Source organism: Triturus cristatus, chromosome 6 (genome assembly GCF_964204655.1).
Source record: "Triturus cristatus chromosome 6, aTriCri1.1, whole genome shotgun sequence".
NCBI classification, from domain to species: domain Eukaryota; kingdom Metazoa; phylum Chordata; class Amphibia; order Caudata; family Salamandridae; genus Triturus; species Triturus cristatus.
Window position 1 is genome coordinate 427,530,567 of NC_140589.1, and position 17,187 is coordinate 427,547,753.

General features: G+C 45.9%; 1 protein-coding gene across 1 annotated transcript in view; it reads right to left on the bottom strand.

Annotated features, from left to right (window-relative positions):
* Positions 1-17,187, bottom strand: part of CILK1 (ciliogenesis associated kinase 1) — a 422,614-nt gene that overhangs the window by 66,922 nt on the left and 338,505 nt on the right. Inside the window, exon 14 of the mRNA XM_085610842.1 lies at positions 16,364-16,474. Coding sequence (XP_085466968.1) covers positions 16,364-16,474 — 111 coding nt within the window. The remainder of the gene's footprint in view (positions 1-16,363; positions 16,475-17,187) is intronic.

Here is a 17,187-nt window from a genome sequence, read left to right on the forward strand (position 1 = left end):
ATGAATCCAGTGTCTGGTGAGGTATCCAGACCACTGGCCTCCCCCAGCTAATCTGCCCAGTCCTGTGACAGCTGAGCCTGAACGGCCATAGGATCCTCGGACCCCTCCCATTCGCCCCCGTCATCCGATTCCTGGTAAACAGGAGGAAGGAGCAGAGCCGGACGATAGACATAATGTGTCTCTAACGGCGCCGTACGCGGCGTCCATCGATGCCGCAACGGCGCCGGATCCGGAGCGGGGCTGAACTGGGGCTCGACGCCGAGCGGAGCCGGCGTTGGAGGTGGAACCGGTGTCAACGACGGCGTCGGAGGCGTGACGAGGTCGACCGGCGTCGGCGGGGACGAGTCCCTCGGGAACCTGCGGTGTCGGGGCCGGAGCCGGCGACGGGGCCGGAGCCGCCGGCATGCAAGGTTGCCCAGTCGGGTCCGTGGGGCCCGAAGGCGCGCCACCGGTCGTCGACGGCAGAGCCAGGCTCCTCATGGCCGAGAGGAAGGCACTGACTTCCGCCAGCGTCGCGTCAGTCCCAGGGACCGGCGGGTATGGGGACTTGTGCGGCGCCTGCGGCTCCGCTGGAGCCGCGGGGGTGGAACCACCCTGACCCTCGGCCGAGTCGCGCGACCGGCGAGGGGAGTCCGAAGAGCGGTGTCGCCTCTTGGACTTCTTGGAGTGCTTCGACTTACCCGAAGACTTGGAGCCAGACGAGCGATGAGGACGTCGGCTGCGGCTCCGCGACCGATCCTTGGACCTCCTCCTGGACCGGGATCGAGAGGGGCGCGAAGCAGAGTGGCGAATCTCGAGGAGCTTATGGGACCGCTCCCGTCTAGCCTTCGAGGTCCGGGCCTTGCAGTCCGAACACGACTCCGCGTCGTGGTCGAGGCCCACACAGTAAAGGCACCGGCGGTGATGATCCGTAACCGACATCAAGCGGTTACAGTCAGCACAGGCTTTGAAACCAGGCATTCTACCGGCACCGGAGTCGAGACAAGATCAAAAAGGATCAAAAAACTTAGTCAAAAAAGACTAAAAGGGGTAGCTCTCCCAGGTCTGCGCTTACTGGCGTGGAAAAAAGAAGAAGAACTGACGTCAGCGCGCGAGGGCGGCGTCTAAGTACTCCGACGACGTCATTCCGGCGCACGACGCCGACGACGGACACGGAGCCGCAGACGACGCCTAGCGACACGCAAGGGGTATTGCTGACGAAAAATCTTCCGGATCCAGTCTGACGCCTGGGGATATTCTAAGGTGAGGAATCTAACTAACGTGTTTCTTTCAGATAGACCTTTTTGGCCGATTGGTCCACCTTCTTAGCCTCCCTGTCTCCTGGAACCTGAGGAAATGCCCCTTTTGATCGTCCCGAACAAGCCGCCTGAACTACCAAGCTTTCAGGCGAAGGGTGCGAAGTTAAAAATTCAGGATCCCCCGGAGCCACTCTATATCTCCTTGTGACTGCCCTGGAGACTGCAGGAGCTGAAAAAGGTTTGCGCCATACCTCTAGCACAGGTTCCATAATAGCCTCGTTAAAGGGTAGCAAGGGTTCCGAGACCGCAGTAGGTGAATGCAACACCTCAGTAAGAATATTAGATTTAAATTCTGTTGTTGGTAATTGGAGATCCAACAATTCCGCAGCTTTTCTAATCACCGCATGATACGGTGCTGCTTCTTTAGAGGGTTCATCCGATGGTGGAGTGATCTCCCACTCTGGAGACAATTCCAGTCCACTTGCCTCCTTTAACTCCTCAAACACATCATCAGATTCCACCAACTCTCCCTCTTCAGCCTCTTCCAACAGAAAGCGTCTCTCATCCACCACTCTCTGTGCTTCCCTCCTTGAACGAATCCGGATCTGCGCCGTCGGCGGCGCCGTGTTCGAATCCAATGGCGCCGGCAGCGGCGTCGAACGCGGATCAGCCGGCGTCGAACGAAGTCGAGTCGGCGCCGGTGAAGAGGGAAGCGGCGTCGATGTTCTCGGCGCCGGTAGCTGCCAAGACAGCGTCGCTGGAAAGAATGGCATAAACGGAGCTTGAGGGTAGACCTGCGGCACTCCCAAATTGAAAGCCATCGGACCCATCGGAGCACCAGGGTTATACATTGCCCTTGAAAACACCCCATACATAGCATTTAGGTAATGCGTAGGGTCCTGACCTGGACCAGGAAAAGCAGGATACTGGTCAGATAACACCGGACTCGGGCCTGCTGGCGCCGACGGTGGAACAAGCGGCTTCACAGTCTCACCCGGAGCCTGACAATCCTCATCCGGGACCGGAGTCGGAGACGGAGCCGGAGGACTCGCTGGAGCCGGAGATGGAACCGGCGTCGGGGATGACACCGGCATTGGAGAAGCAGCCGGAACCGGCGAAGTCACCGGAGAAGAAGGAGTTGGAGGCGAAGCCGGGACTGGAGAAGGAGACACTGACTCTCTCCGACGTTGAGTAGGCGACTTCGTCTTCGAAGCCGAACCTTTATCGGAGTGATGATGCGAAGAATGCCTCCTCTTCTTTTTATGCTTCTTACTCTTTGAAGCATGCCCCGAAGTCGACTTGGACGCCGACCTCAACCTCGACCTGGATCCAGACCTTCTTCTTCATTCGGGCGATGAAGAGCTTTGCCTCTCTTTCTTTAAGCGCCTTCGAGCTCATTTTACGACAGCTTGAGCAACCTTCCACATCGTGGTCTGAAGACAAACACCAAACACAATCGTCGTGCGGGTCGGTGATAGACATGTGCTTGCCACATTCTCGGCAAGGCTTGAAACCAGACTTCCTCGTTGACATTTTCAAAGAAGAACAGAGAAATTCCAGTAAATACACAAAGTAACAAGTAATGTCACTAGTAACGATTCCCGAAATCCGTTGGCGTCGTCGGCGCGGAAAAAAGGGAACTGACGTCATCACGCCGATTAGGTCTTCTTATGGAGCCGGTGACGTCAGCGGAGTCGCGAGCGGAGCCGTGTCTCTGTGACGTCGTCTTCGACCACATCGGCGTGGACTGCTACAAAAGTTTCTGAACGTTGCTGGCGCAGGGGATATTCACAAGGTGAGGAATCCACTGGCAGATGTATCCATCAGAACATATTGATTTGAATAATCTGCAAAGTATTGCGTTTATACCAAACAGTCCTCCAAGTCTGGCGCAATATATTTATCCACAATCGCTACTACCCGCAATGTCCGTATAGTAGACTTTATAGCTGCTTACCCGTAGAAACACCGTTGCAGCACCGCTAGTGCCTTTCCACACCTCGGGTCCTCACGATCTCTCTTTCGGGCAAGTCAAGCTGCACAATCCAATCAGTGAAATGCGGGAGGCTGGCACGGAGAATACCCTTTCCGGGTTAGCAAGCTATCCCTTTCCTCGATGTCAGCTGTTTACCTGCCAGCCACAGTGCGGAGGGAGGGTCCGTAATAACGAAGACAGCCGTACTTCGTTGAAATTAATACGTTCACCACAATCCTTGTCGCCGTGTCGTCAGCAAACAAACAGGTACGGACCACAATGTGGAGATTTGAAAATGACTTTTTATTGCAGGTTAAAGTGCATAGAGAAAGATTTCATCAAGCAAATGCCCAGCCTGACGCGTTTCCGCGGTCTTGATCACATGACGCGCTGGACCTATCCCAAATCTTATATAGTGACACAGTGAAGACACGTGATAGAATGCAGTCTACTCATACCAGTAATAGAAATAGAAAAAATCCCGATATATCTGAGAAGAGACAATCTCATCAATCTTTGTTTGCATACTAGTATGAAAACAAGTATATAGAAGGTTTGTAATCAGAAATATATACATATTAACACACACACATATATATACATATACATAAAAAATAGTAACGCGAGCTGAGCTCACAGCTCACTACATTTCCTTACACCGCATGCCCTAGCTCACTACACTTACTTAGAACACATGCCCTAATAGTAAAAGCTTTGTGTTATGAACCATATATACAATTTCATACACCATATACATATGGATCTTTATCTTGCCAGCAGCCATACGGTGAATTGGCAGCTACTGGGGTTGTGCTGCATGGGGTTGGGCCCACTGTCCAGCATAATAAACATGTCCTTCAGTATGTCCTGGGCCTCGAGTGATACGAATTCCACACCCCTGGAGCATGAGCGCTTGTTGATCACACTTGGATGAACTTTGTTTTGTCCCAGGCATGCAGAGGATTTGATGGCTCTGTGTAGTGCTAATAAAATCTGGTTCATGGAGTCCCTATGGTGGAAGCAACTACTTGTGTCTGACTTTCAATTACCATCTATGGCAGGCCACTTACAAGGTATTAACAGTTGTGGTTGCTGACTGGGCTGAGGGAGTTGATATTAAAAGTGAAGGCTACGAGCATGTATGGGAACTACCATCCGTGCATCACAGACATTTGTCTCCTCTTTGTGAGACTCCCTGTGTAAAATGTCCAAATGAATATGTGAGAAATAAGCAAAGGATGCACTATCTTCTGAGGGAGTGCGCTTCTTTGATATATATATACATATCCATCTCCTACTGGCAGTCGCCAGAAGGTAGTTATAGTTAGGACCTATTTTCCATACGAAATCCACAACATTCTAATTGGAATAACGTTGCCGTCGATTGATGAATCTTCGCGAAAGTTTCCAAACTTTTGGCCAGCTCCGGTCCCCTCCTATCCTCGAACATATGAGGGCAATTACGAATAAGGACCAACAGTACCCCATTGCTCGTCATTTTGAAACAAAACATTTTTCGGACTATACCAAATTGTCCTATTAGGTTATTGAACGAATATTACCCAATAAGAGAGGAGGTGATAGTACTCTTAAACTGAGACAACGTGAATCACGTCACATAATTGGGATGGGGACCAGATATCCTAACGGCCATAACATGGATGAGGAGATGGCCATACACTTATATGGTGATTAAAGGGACAGCAGATTCCATCCATAGACAGGACGTAAACATGATCACATTTGAGAACAGGTGGGATACTCTTAGGAGGGTGGACTATGAGGGGGAATGTATAGAGGCCCAGAAAGGACAACGATGAACTGTTACTATAATGAATGATTTACACTCTGTCTGTTGAATGTCTATTGCAGTTTGAGTAAACTGACCTTGTGTTTCTCTTTTACAGGAAGAAAGGAAGGGACTATGTCTCGGGCCCGCGACACAGGATCCCTACCCTTTTCTTCCCATGCTGCTCTCCAGTGGACAGATAAGATCAACTCAATTTTAATTTTATGATTTAGGCACTTTTGAATCTGTTTTGATTTTGGTTAAGGATGCACCAGTGGACCAATGTATTGCAATACAATTTAACGCATTTTTTACATCTGGACTAAATAGAGACCAATGTATGGAATTTGGTACGTTTGGACGGGGCAATTGTGACAGGCAGTTTATTTTCTTGCTTCCATTAATGCATCAGTAGGATCCACGATCCAAGAGATCTCGCAATAGATTATTAATACACAAGGACACCTAGTAACATGAGATTAAACTCACAGGTGGTTGGAAGTGTACAATAGCCAAACGACCCGGTAATATCCACCCATATGTTACTGACACTGGCACTAAGGCTGTACCCACTATGGGAGCATGTTTTGACCATTGAGGTGCAATACAGAACGCATACAGGCGAACCTAACATGTCTCCTGTCATTATTAAGCATACACCAGGTTACACACTTTTTGCGCTTCAAGCCATTTAATATTATATTCACGATGGAAGTATGACACGCGACACCAGATCGCGAAACGCTACTTAAGCTTATGGAGTAAATGTGGACAATTAATCACACTGCACGACACGAGTCCCGGGGGTGCTTCTAATGTTTATTGAAACACGTATGCATGAGCCGTGGAGCAACGTTTCAGTACCAAGCTCACTAGGAGGGATTTACCGTTGTTTTATTAAATAACAAGTGGACTGTGAAGTGTGTTTGCCATGATATATGTCATTTTTTACTGTTCTGTAATGGCGCACATTAAGTACTGCTACCTGAGACAATTTTACTTTTCCAATATGGCGCTGTAAAACCTTTGTAACAGTCCCCTTTTCATGTCCATGATTGTACGAATAATGTATGTAAACGATGGTCCGGTAGCATAACGGTGTGTGAGCAAGCCCGTTGAGGGTGAAACGCGTCACGTTGGGTTTATGAAGCAATAAACCCCCTTGAAGTATCTTGGAGCGGTGTGGTGTCTTTTCCTTGACCTGAGAGCACAGTTGGAACTCCGTTTTGCAAGAAAAAAAAAAAATATATATATATATATATATATCCATCTCCTACTGGCAGTCGCCAGAAGGTAGTTATAGTTAGGACCTATTTTCCATACGAAATCCACAACATTCTAATTGGAATAACGTTGCCGTCGATTGATGAATCTTCGCGAAAGTTTCCAAACTTTTGGCCAGCTCCGGTCCGCTCCTATCCTGAAAATTTCACGGTGATTCGTCAAGCGGGGGCCGAGAAAAAAAGGGGGTCCCAAAACGCGTTTTCCCCCTGCATTTTCCCATAGGGCCTGTTGACGCAGCTACAGCCCGAAGTGCTGAACGGAATTACACCAAATTTGGCAAAGAGGTAGTCCTCAGTTCAGACTCGTGCCTTTTGCTTAAATGGTGTAAATCCGTTCAGTAGTTCCTGAGAAAATCAAAAGTAAAATCACATATATATCTGGGCGGAGCCTAACCACACATCTCATCGCGAGATCTGATTGGCTGTCAGCACTTCATCCAAAAAGTGTTGGCAGCCATCTTGGGACCAATATACATGATAGCACCTCATTAAAAAGCATTGCAGTTAATCGAACGCTTTAAGACTTTAGTTACATTATAAATCATTTGTTGATGGTACCATACTCATTTTAGGAATTGTGGTGTGTTCTAAGGTGACTTTACCATGTGAAAAAGCCTTCTGCTGTGATATCATGAATCATGTTTGAGAGAAAACTATTTTCTCATGCTTTTCCCACAGAGGTTTGGAAGGTGATCTATAAGCTAAACTGAGAGCATATTTTCTGTAAATTCACATTATCTTTCTCAGTCATGTGAGAATGAAGTCTGACATTCTCAGTAAAACATGTACATCCAACAAGGGCAGAGACTGTCAGTTGATTCCTTTGTGTTCTACTGCAGCTTCCCAGAGTGTTCTAAAGAACAACTAGAGCGCTAACAGTCCTACTTATGACAAACGTATGGCACATCTGAAGCCATCTTGATTGGAATAAAGTGGTAACTCTTAAAACATTTAATTTAAAAAGGAAAAAAATTAGGGCACATTTTGCCATAGAAAGTATGATTAGTGCTGCAGAAAGAAAAATTAGGGCACATTTTGAGTGACTTCTCAAATCCTCTTCTATTTCATAAAAAAATTCTGACATGCAGACTGAAACATGCACTTTCAATACCAGCAGCAGACTTCCCTGGTGAGCAGTAGCTTTCCTACAGTGATCTAATAAGCAACTAGAGTGCTAACTTTCTGAATTTATGGCAAATGTGCGACACATCTGAATGCCTTCTTGATGGAATCAAAGTAAAAAACTGAAAGTATTTCCTACTGAGGAGACTGTAGTAAATGAGGAAATTAGGAAACATAACAAATAAGTCTCCCAAAATGGCCACTAGAGACAAAAGAGCCCAAATGTATCCCAAATAACACCCAGATGTAGCCCTAGTATAGCCCAATGACAGAATGTCCCAGAGTGTTCTAACGAACAACTAGAGCGCTAACAGTCTTACTTATGACAAAAGTATGGCACACCTGAAGCCATCTTGATTGGAATAAAGTGGTAACACTTAAAACATTTGATTTACAAAGGAACAAACTGAGGGGGTTCATTTTGCCATCGAAATTATGATTAGTGCTGCAGAAAGAAAAATTAGGGCACATTTTGACTTCTCAAATCCTCTTCTATTTCATAAAAAAAATTCTGACATGCAGACTGAAACATGCACTTTGAATACCAGCAGCAGACTTCCCTGGTGAGCAGTAGCTTTACTACAGTGATCTAATACGTAACTAGAGTGCTAACATTCAGAATTTATGGCAAATGTGTGACATATCTGAATACCTTCTTGATGGAATCAAAGTAAAAAACTGAAAGCATTTCCTACTGAGGAGACTGCAGTAAATGAGGAAATTAGGAAACTTCATAACAAATAAATCTCCCAAGATGGCCACCAGAGACAAAAGAGCCCAAATGCAGCACAAATATCACCCAGATTTAGCCCACATGTAGCCCAATGACAGAAGTGTGCAAAACACTTATTTTTTGTGTATTTGCAGTTTTATATAGTGCAGACTTGTCAGGTATTGGAGTGCTTTACATGAGCATTGGTTACATCACACAAGATCAAATTCATTTTGGTTGTAGACATGGGGAGATGAAGTGATTTGACCAGAATCACAGAATGTTGAGCTGAAGCAGAAACTCCAACCTGGTTCTCCAGTTGCAAAGTCTGCAGCTCTGGAAGTAACACCACATCCTCTCCCCTAGGTGCAACATTTAATCAAGTGGTCAACTGGATAAAAAAACAAAGATTACAAATAATTTAAAAGTTCTTTGTCGCTATTTGAAAACTCAGAAAATATGTCCTCATTTTAGTTTTTTAGAGCACTAACCATAATTTTGATGCAAATAAGACCCTCTCATATATGTAATTTCTAAAGGAAATACTCTAGGTATTACACAGTTTTGATTACATCAAGATGACGTCAGGCGTTCCACACTTTTGTAATAAATATAGAATGTTAGCAATCTAGTTGTTCATTGGGATACGGTTGAGAGGCAGAGGCCAGGGGCACGGACTCTGAAAATTGAAGGCGGGTAGGAGAGTGCAGAGGCAACAATTTTACCACACTGGGCAGGCAGGAAGGGCAGCGGCAGCACAACAGACTATGGAGGGCAGTGGAAAGGGGGGCAGGGGCAACAAACCAACAATACAGGACTGGCAAGAGAGGCTGTGGCAATATAATAGGCCATTGTGGGCAGAAGGAAGAGGCAGTGGTAGTACAACCATACATGCCAACAGACCCGTTTCAGCCAGGAAACGTCCAATGTTTTTAAGATCAAATGGGCTTTATTTGATCTGTCTCCTGTCTACAATCTCCTCTTTTTCAAAGTAACTCAAAGGGGAAAATCAATACCCCAGTTTTTTTTGCAAAATCTCCCTCTTACCAAGTTCAAAATGTTCGCAAGTATGGTACATTGGATCATGGTAGGCAGGAGGAATTGGTGTAGGGATATGGACTCGGATAACAGAGGACAGGAGGGACATGGAGAGGTGCACCAAACTGACCCTACAGGGCAGGCTTCAGGGTTTGCAGCAGCACAATACACCACACAGCGCATGCGGGACGGGAGTGCAGCACAACAATCCATAGAAAGCAATAGGGAGGGGACAGGACCATGCACTTGGACAACAGAGAACAGAGGGGAAAGAGGCAATGGTAGCTCGCTGACCATAATGGACAGACAGGAGAGAAAGCTGCTGCATAACAGACCATAAAAGGCAGGAGGGACGGATTAGGGGCATTACAATGGAGCAGACAAGCCAGGAGGGAGGGAATAGGGGTCTGCACATGGAAACAGAGGGCTGGGGGCAAGGGGGCAGGGCAGGAGCAGCAAGATGACCATGGAGGTCAGGCAGGATGGGCACTAGAAACAGGACACACCATGGAGAGCAACAAGGAAACTATGATGGCATACACACAGACCATGGAGGGAAGGTGGTAGGGGGTCAGGGGCAGCTAGCTGACCACACAGGGAAGGTGGGAGGGGCCATGGCAGCACAGAAGACCATGCATGGCAAGCGGGAGGGTTAGTGGCAGCACAATGGCTATGATGGGCAAGAAGGAGGGTGCAGGGGCATGCACAAAGGACCATGGAGGATAGAAGGGAGGGTCAGGACCTGGGCACAGACAAGAGGGTTCAGGGGAAGGGGCCTCACAACAGACCGCGCGGGGCAGGCAGGAGGAGCAGTTGCAGCACAAAAGACCAGGGAGGGCAGAAGGGTGTGGCAGTAAAATGGACCATGGAGGACAGGAGGAAGGGGATAGGGGCATGGCATGTGGACAGGCAGGGTGGAGGTAGCAGGGACAGGTTACAGTCATCTGACAATGCTAGGCAGGTGGGAGGGGAGTGGCAGCTCAACAGAACACTCAGAATAGATAGGAGTGGCAGGTCTATGGAACATGGTGGGCAAAAAGGATGGAGCAGGGGCATGCACAAAGACATCGGAGGGCAGGGGGAAGGAGAATAGGGGCAGCAAGCTAAGCACAGAGGCTAAGCAGGAGGTCAATGATGGGCCATAGAATTGGGCAATGGAGGGCAGGAGGAGTGGACTGGTACATCATGCTAAATGGAGGGCAGTGGCAGCACATCAGACCATGCATGGCAGGAGGGAGGAGGCTAGTCCATGGATTCAGACAACAGAGGATAGGGAGGAGGTGGATGGGGCAGCAAGCTAACTGTTCAGAGAAGGTGGGTATTAGGAACTTTATTGTTTTTAAAATGTGTGCCTGTGCGAACTACTTGAAATATGAACAAGTATGCAGCATGATCTCACTTTTATTCAGGAAGAAGAGGACGTTTGTGACTGTGACTCCGGGCTCACTTGGCAGAAAACACCCCCTGACCCTCCACCCCCCCCATCGCAAAATGTAATGGCCGTGAATAGGGTAGGTGGACGCAGTGTTATATAGAACATAGTCCTGAGAGCACGATTGAAAATGAAAACTAGATATAGTATATGGTATAAACTATGCACCAAAAAGTGTGATATAAGATGAACCGGGGCGTGAAATATAATATGTGTAACCTAACTAGTCTCTAAAGTTGTAATATAAAATATGTGCTGGGGAGTGTAACGTTGCATATGCACTGTGACAAAGATATGGATCACAGATTGTAATATGTATGGCATAGCGCTGTGCGTTATAACATAGGCATCGAGGAAGGCACGCTAGATGGGGCAATATAACCTGTGCGAAGGCAAGTGTGGCATGACATATTCACGGGGTCGTGTTACAGTGCACATGGGCTAGAGAGTGTCATAGCATACGCACTAGCTGGTGGAATACAACACAGTGGTGCGAGGCACTCGGCGGGCACTGGTGGGTGTAACACAGCATTGGGCTCAGCCAGGAGCACTCTCAAGTAAGGTTCGTCTCCTTTCCAGAGAGTAAAATAAAAAGTATTACACATCCGGCGGTGGATGTGTATTTTATTAACCGCGAGGGGGGTTTCTTGCATAGTTTGGTCAAATTTTTGTCGAATCCCCTTTGAATGGCTTGGTGTGCGTGTATATTAAATGTGCCCGTCAATAGCTACCCATGTTTGTATAAATAAACGACAAGGGTGTCTACTTGGAGAATACCCACCGGCGGGGGCGCCGGGATTAGGCACTGTAGGGCGTCAGACACGTCAGAGCTTCACTAGCGGTGTAAATACATTCCATGTGGATTCATTCTATGCATAGTCGCCTTTTAATGAATATCACGCAAATCGTCATGGTGATAGGTACATACGGTTTGTCCAGCATGTCCTAGGTGTTTCTATAAATCTATATATTTTTTTAATAATAAAAAACAAAGGCCGGCCCCGGGGGATGGGGTCCCCAGGGCAATAAGTGGCCTGAGGAGGGGGGCAACGCAGCCCCCTCCTAAAGAATAAAAAAAAAAAAAAGGCCATGACCCGGGGGTTGGGGTCCCCGGGACCGATTAAGGCATTGGGAGAGCCAAATTTATTTTTTTCAACAAAAAAAAATTTGGGTGCAGGCCCTGGGGGATGGGGTCCCCAGGGCCAGTAAATTAGAAAAAGAAGGGGGGCCACACAGCCCTCCTTCTTAAAAACATAAAATAAATAAAAGACCGGCATCGCACTGGAGGCCACGCCCCCTCCTTGCAGCACTCTGCAAACGCACCCCCTGGCCAGTTGTAAGTTGGGGAATTAATTCCCCTTCAATACTAAGGTATCTCCAGTATGCGCCAGGGAGCTGCGTTGCAGACAGGTGTTCTGAGGCCACGCCCCTTTTTACACCTCTATGCAACGCAGCTCTGTGGCGCTTACTGGAGGTACCTAGTGGGCTAGTTTGACCCTAGGGACCCTTAGGATTCAAGAGGACTTAATCTCTCAATTTAGAACAGCCACAGGGCGCGTTTACACAGTGGTGAAGGGAGGGGACGGGGCCTGAGTTGACGTGTGCAAACACGCCCTGTGGCGCGTTTTAAGTTGGGGAAATAATTCCCTTTCAATCCCGAGGGACCCTGGGGGCCAACTATCCCACCAGGTGCTTCCAGTAAGTGCCACTGCTCTGCGTTGCAGAGAGGTGGTGCAGGCCGTGCCCCTTTTTACATCTCTCTGCAACGCAGCTCTGTGGCGCTTACTGGAGGTACCTAGTGGGCTAGTTGGACCCTAGGGACCCTCAGGATTCAAGGGGACTTAATCTCCCAACTTAAAACGGCCACAGGGCGTGTTTACAAAGCGGGGACGGGGGCTGAGGTGACGTGTGCAAACACGCCCTGTGGCGAGTTTTAAGAGGTAGTTTTAATCCCCTGCCCTATTATATACTAGGGGCTTACAGAGGAGGTCATGCTAATCACAGGGGGACCCCAACGCATAGTGTTCCCTAGTGTATGTAGGTGTTTTCACTGTATTCTGAGTGTCTTTTAACATAGCACTGGCTCTAGAACTGGTTAGTCAGACTCAGTTACCACCAGTATCCGTCTGAAAAAGTAGAGGGTACAGGATGATTTTGCAACAAGGCTTCTTTCTGCTCTTCTGTTTATTCTTTCTGCACCCTATCCTTTTTCTTGCACTTTTCTTCGTCTTTGAGGACTTCTGTTGCTTCTTTCTGTATATCTTTTTTTACTTTCTGTGCGTTTTTTCTTCTTCCTTCACATGTCCTATCTATGTAGGCATAGTTAGAAATTAGCATTTAAACCTTTGAAATTCACTGAAAAAACCATAGGTTTCAGGCACGTTATAGTTAGCTGGACTTTTCACTCGAACAAAACCATTGAAATTCCCCCGTTATAGTTAGTTCAGCTAACTATAACGCTCGCGCCCGCAATGCACTGCTGATGACGTCACATATTACATCACTCATGACATGGTCAGTGACATCACTCATGACATCACTGATGGCATCTCAAATGACATCACTGATGACATCATCCTTGTGATAGAGTGGCAGACCTCCTCTCCCACTAATATAACCTTTGATACACACATTCAAAAATAGAAACTAAAATTTTCAAAACAATGGACATACCAATATCAGTTACAACAACCTATTCAGTAATTCTAAGATCCACATACACATCCACTCATTCACCAACAGTCCTATACAGTCACTCATACATGTACTCACTCATCATATGTACTCATACACCTATACATCCTGTTACACAACACCACTCATCCATAGAGTTACTCACACACATAGTCACTCATGCTAATAAAGAATCAAACATCCATTTACTTGCATATAGTTATACACACACACCACCACACTTACTTCTACAGAAACTTACACATACTTAGTCTTTTAAACAATCACTTATAGAAACACATACTTATTCATACGGGAAGTCTTTCAATCTCTCACTCTCACATATACTCACTTATATACACCAATAGTCACATATACTAGTTTAAAACATAGGTAGTTACTCATAAAGACACTATTGAGACAGTCATTCACTCACTAACACACCCATGCACACACTCATCCAGTCATACAGTCCTGCACACATGCTGTCTTCAACACACAGTGAGTCACTCATTCATGCACCTATGCACTACGTAATACCCCCCACCGAACCATACAGACACTCAGACTGATACTCACAAAACCAACTAATAACCTATATAGACACTCATGTAGCTACTCACCAACCCATGCAGCCACGTATACACAGAGAGACTGATACAGATATTTACATATTTAAACATTACTCACTAAGCCATGTATTCACTAAGATACACTTAATCAGTCAGTTATACAATCAATTTATCAAAAACAAATCATCCATTTAGACACTTATATACCCATTTATTCTTCCATCGACCTTGAGATATACAGATATAAAACATATGTAATTTTCAGAAAAACACACATTCACTGGATGATGTCATCAGTGATGTCATTTGAGATGTCATCAGTGATGTCATGAGTGAAGTCACTGACCATGTAATGAGTGATGTAATATGTGACGTCATCAGCAGTGCATTGCGGGCGCGCGAGTTATAGTTAGCTGAACTAACTATAACGGGGGAATTTCATTGGTTTTTTACGAGTGAAATGTCCAGCTAACTACAACGCCCCTGAAACCTATGGTTTTTTCAGTGAATTTCTAAGGTTTTTTAAATGCTAATTCCCAACTATAACGTGCCTCAAACCTATGGTTTTTTCAGTGAATATATTATATATATATATATATATATATATATATATTACCTACTGGCGGTCGCCAGTAGGTAGTTATAGTTAGGACCACGTTTCCACAGGAAATCCGCAACATTCTATTTTGAATAACTTTGGCGCCGGTTGACGAATCCTCGCGAATTTTTCAAAATAGGTGGGGCGCTACGCTCCGCTCCTACCCTGAAAGTCTCGGGGGGATTCGTCAAGCGGGGGCTGAGATAAAAGGGGGGTCCCAAAACACGTTTTTCCCATGCATTTTTCCATAGGACCTTTAGACACAGCTACAGCCCGAACGGCTGAACAGAATTACTTGAAATTTGGCAGAGAGGTAGTCCTCAGGTCAAGGAAGTGCCTTTTGTAGGTTTGGTGTAAATCTGTTCAGTAGATTCTGGGAAAATAGCCTTTAAATCAATATATATATCTGAGCCAGCGTACGGTGCGCTTACGGTGCGCTTACCGTGCGCGTACGGTGGCGTGCGCGAGCGCGATTCTGATTGGCCCTTAGATCTTAGTAAACATTCGAATCGGTCGAAACCAGGAAGCGGCGGCTGCCATTTTCTCTCTCGCACTCTGACAGGGGGTTGAAAAACAAAGTGCAAATCATGTAAAGGGGCTGTTTACACAGCTCCCAAGCACCTAGCCATGTCGAGGGAGTCCCCAACGATCCACCAAGTGAAAAAAGGCAATTTTAATTTTTTCGAAAATTTCGCCGATTACGCTTACCGTACGCGTACGGTAAGAAATAATAAAAAATAAAAAAATATATCCCCATTCTCCCCTCCCCGTGTGCAAAAGGTGCCCTTCGGGCACCTTTTGTGCATGGCTCATCAGAGATAAACAAAACTTACATTTTACCTGTCACAACGATGCTCATCATATGACCTCCATGTGCGCACGGTGCGCGAAGCGCATCGTGCGTTCATGGCCCATCTAGCGTAACGTGGGCACGCGGTGCGCGAAGCGCACCGCGTGCTCACTGTGCGCGCACGGAACGAACTGCGTTAAGTGGGCGCGCACGCCACAAATGGCGTAAAGTAACTTAGCATTTAAAAAACCGTACAAATTCACTGAAAAAACCATAGGTTTCACACACGTTATAGTTAGGAATTAGCATTTAAAAAACCTTGCAAATTCACTGAAAAAACCATAGGTTTCACACATGTTATAGTTCGCTGGACATTTTACTGATAAAAAAACCAATGAAATTCCCCCGCTGATTGAGGAGGCCATGCAGCTCGCCGATGTTGGAGCTGTGATATGGGGCAGCAAACAGGATAAGAACAGTAAGGGGGAACCGGGGCTCATGTAGAGCCTTTCATTGCCATTCATTTACCAGCGCTGCAATTCATGGTTAAATAAAGACTTCATCTCCCACAATGAGGTTCTCTCAGTGATAATAGCGTTGATGCTCCTTTTCTAGGAGGGATTTGCTAAAAATAGCTGAAACAAATTAACACAGCTGAAAATGAGAAGAAAAAACCCCCACACATTTATTCTTTACTGGTAACCTCTACCTGCGTTCCTGAAATTAATATTAAAATGTAAAAGCAAAAGCAATTTGTGTTCTACTGGAGCAGTCACCCATGTAGACAAAGAACATGTTATATCTGGGACCTTACATAACTTTCTATCCACCAAAACTATGATTTTAGAGGGCACTTTTTGTTGTGAACATGTACACCTTTTAGCTGCAAGTTCTACATGGGGCCCGATTCACAAAGCTATTAGCATATGCACATCCTACTAAAACATACTTTGACACAACTGTAACTCTATTCAAAACTAGGCGATGAACCAAAAGAGTACATGTACAACTTCTTCGACATAAGCGATGTCACATTTATGAGAGTACTACAATTCGATTTAATCAACGTTTTAAATCCCGACAATTAAATAACTGGATACAATAATGATATGCTGTTTCTCAAAGCAATAAGGTTACTTACTGGAAGAATCTGTAATTGAACCCAACTCAACTCTCTGTCCTGTAAATCCACATTCCTTTTTGCAGAATGAAGGAATATACCCACTTGTCAGCCTGCTGTGTCCTGAGGGGCCTGAAACAAATCAGATCATAAACCAGTCATTCACTAATATAAAAACGTATACATACATTACATATACGGTAAAAAGATGCCATACAAATTGAGATTTTTCAATAGATATTTGGTAAGGATCTGGAAAACAGTAAATGTCTGGCAAAAAGTTAAGGGGCTGATTATAAAAGGCCAGCTATATAAATTGGGAGATCTACTCTTGTAAGGTTCCTCCTAAGTATGGAGTAGTTTTCCAACTTATGGATTCACAAAGGATCACAGAAACAGCCTCAAAAGTCGTAGAGTTCCAGTCCAAATCCGCAAAATCCGTCTCTAAATTTCCACTAGGTGCAAAATCACAATGAAGCAGAAATATGCTCTTTGAACATGTAGGGAAATGTATACTGGCCATGAAAGCATCTGTTCGTGGTGTGTAGTACTTTGCACACTTCTGCCATCTACTGTTGGGCTACGACATTGCAAGGGATTTTTCTTCAAAGAAGCTGAGTCACGGAACATTGTGCAACTCTTCCCTTAGTCCAGAATGTGTATGGGCAAAGTCTCCTCCTTACTGTTTTTCGGGTGAAAGGTGAGAGTGGTGTCTAAAGTGAGAATAAACTTTCTATATTTACCCTGTGGCATTGCTATTTGTTAATTAATGTGTACTTAGTAAAACCAACGTGCCACCACTGTAGACTTTGGGGTAGGTGGGTGGGTGCATGTGTATTTACAGA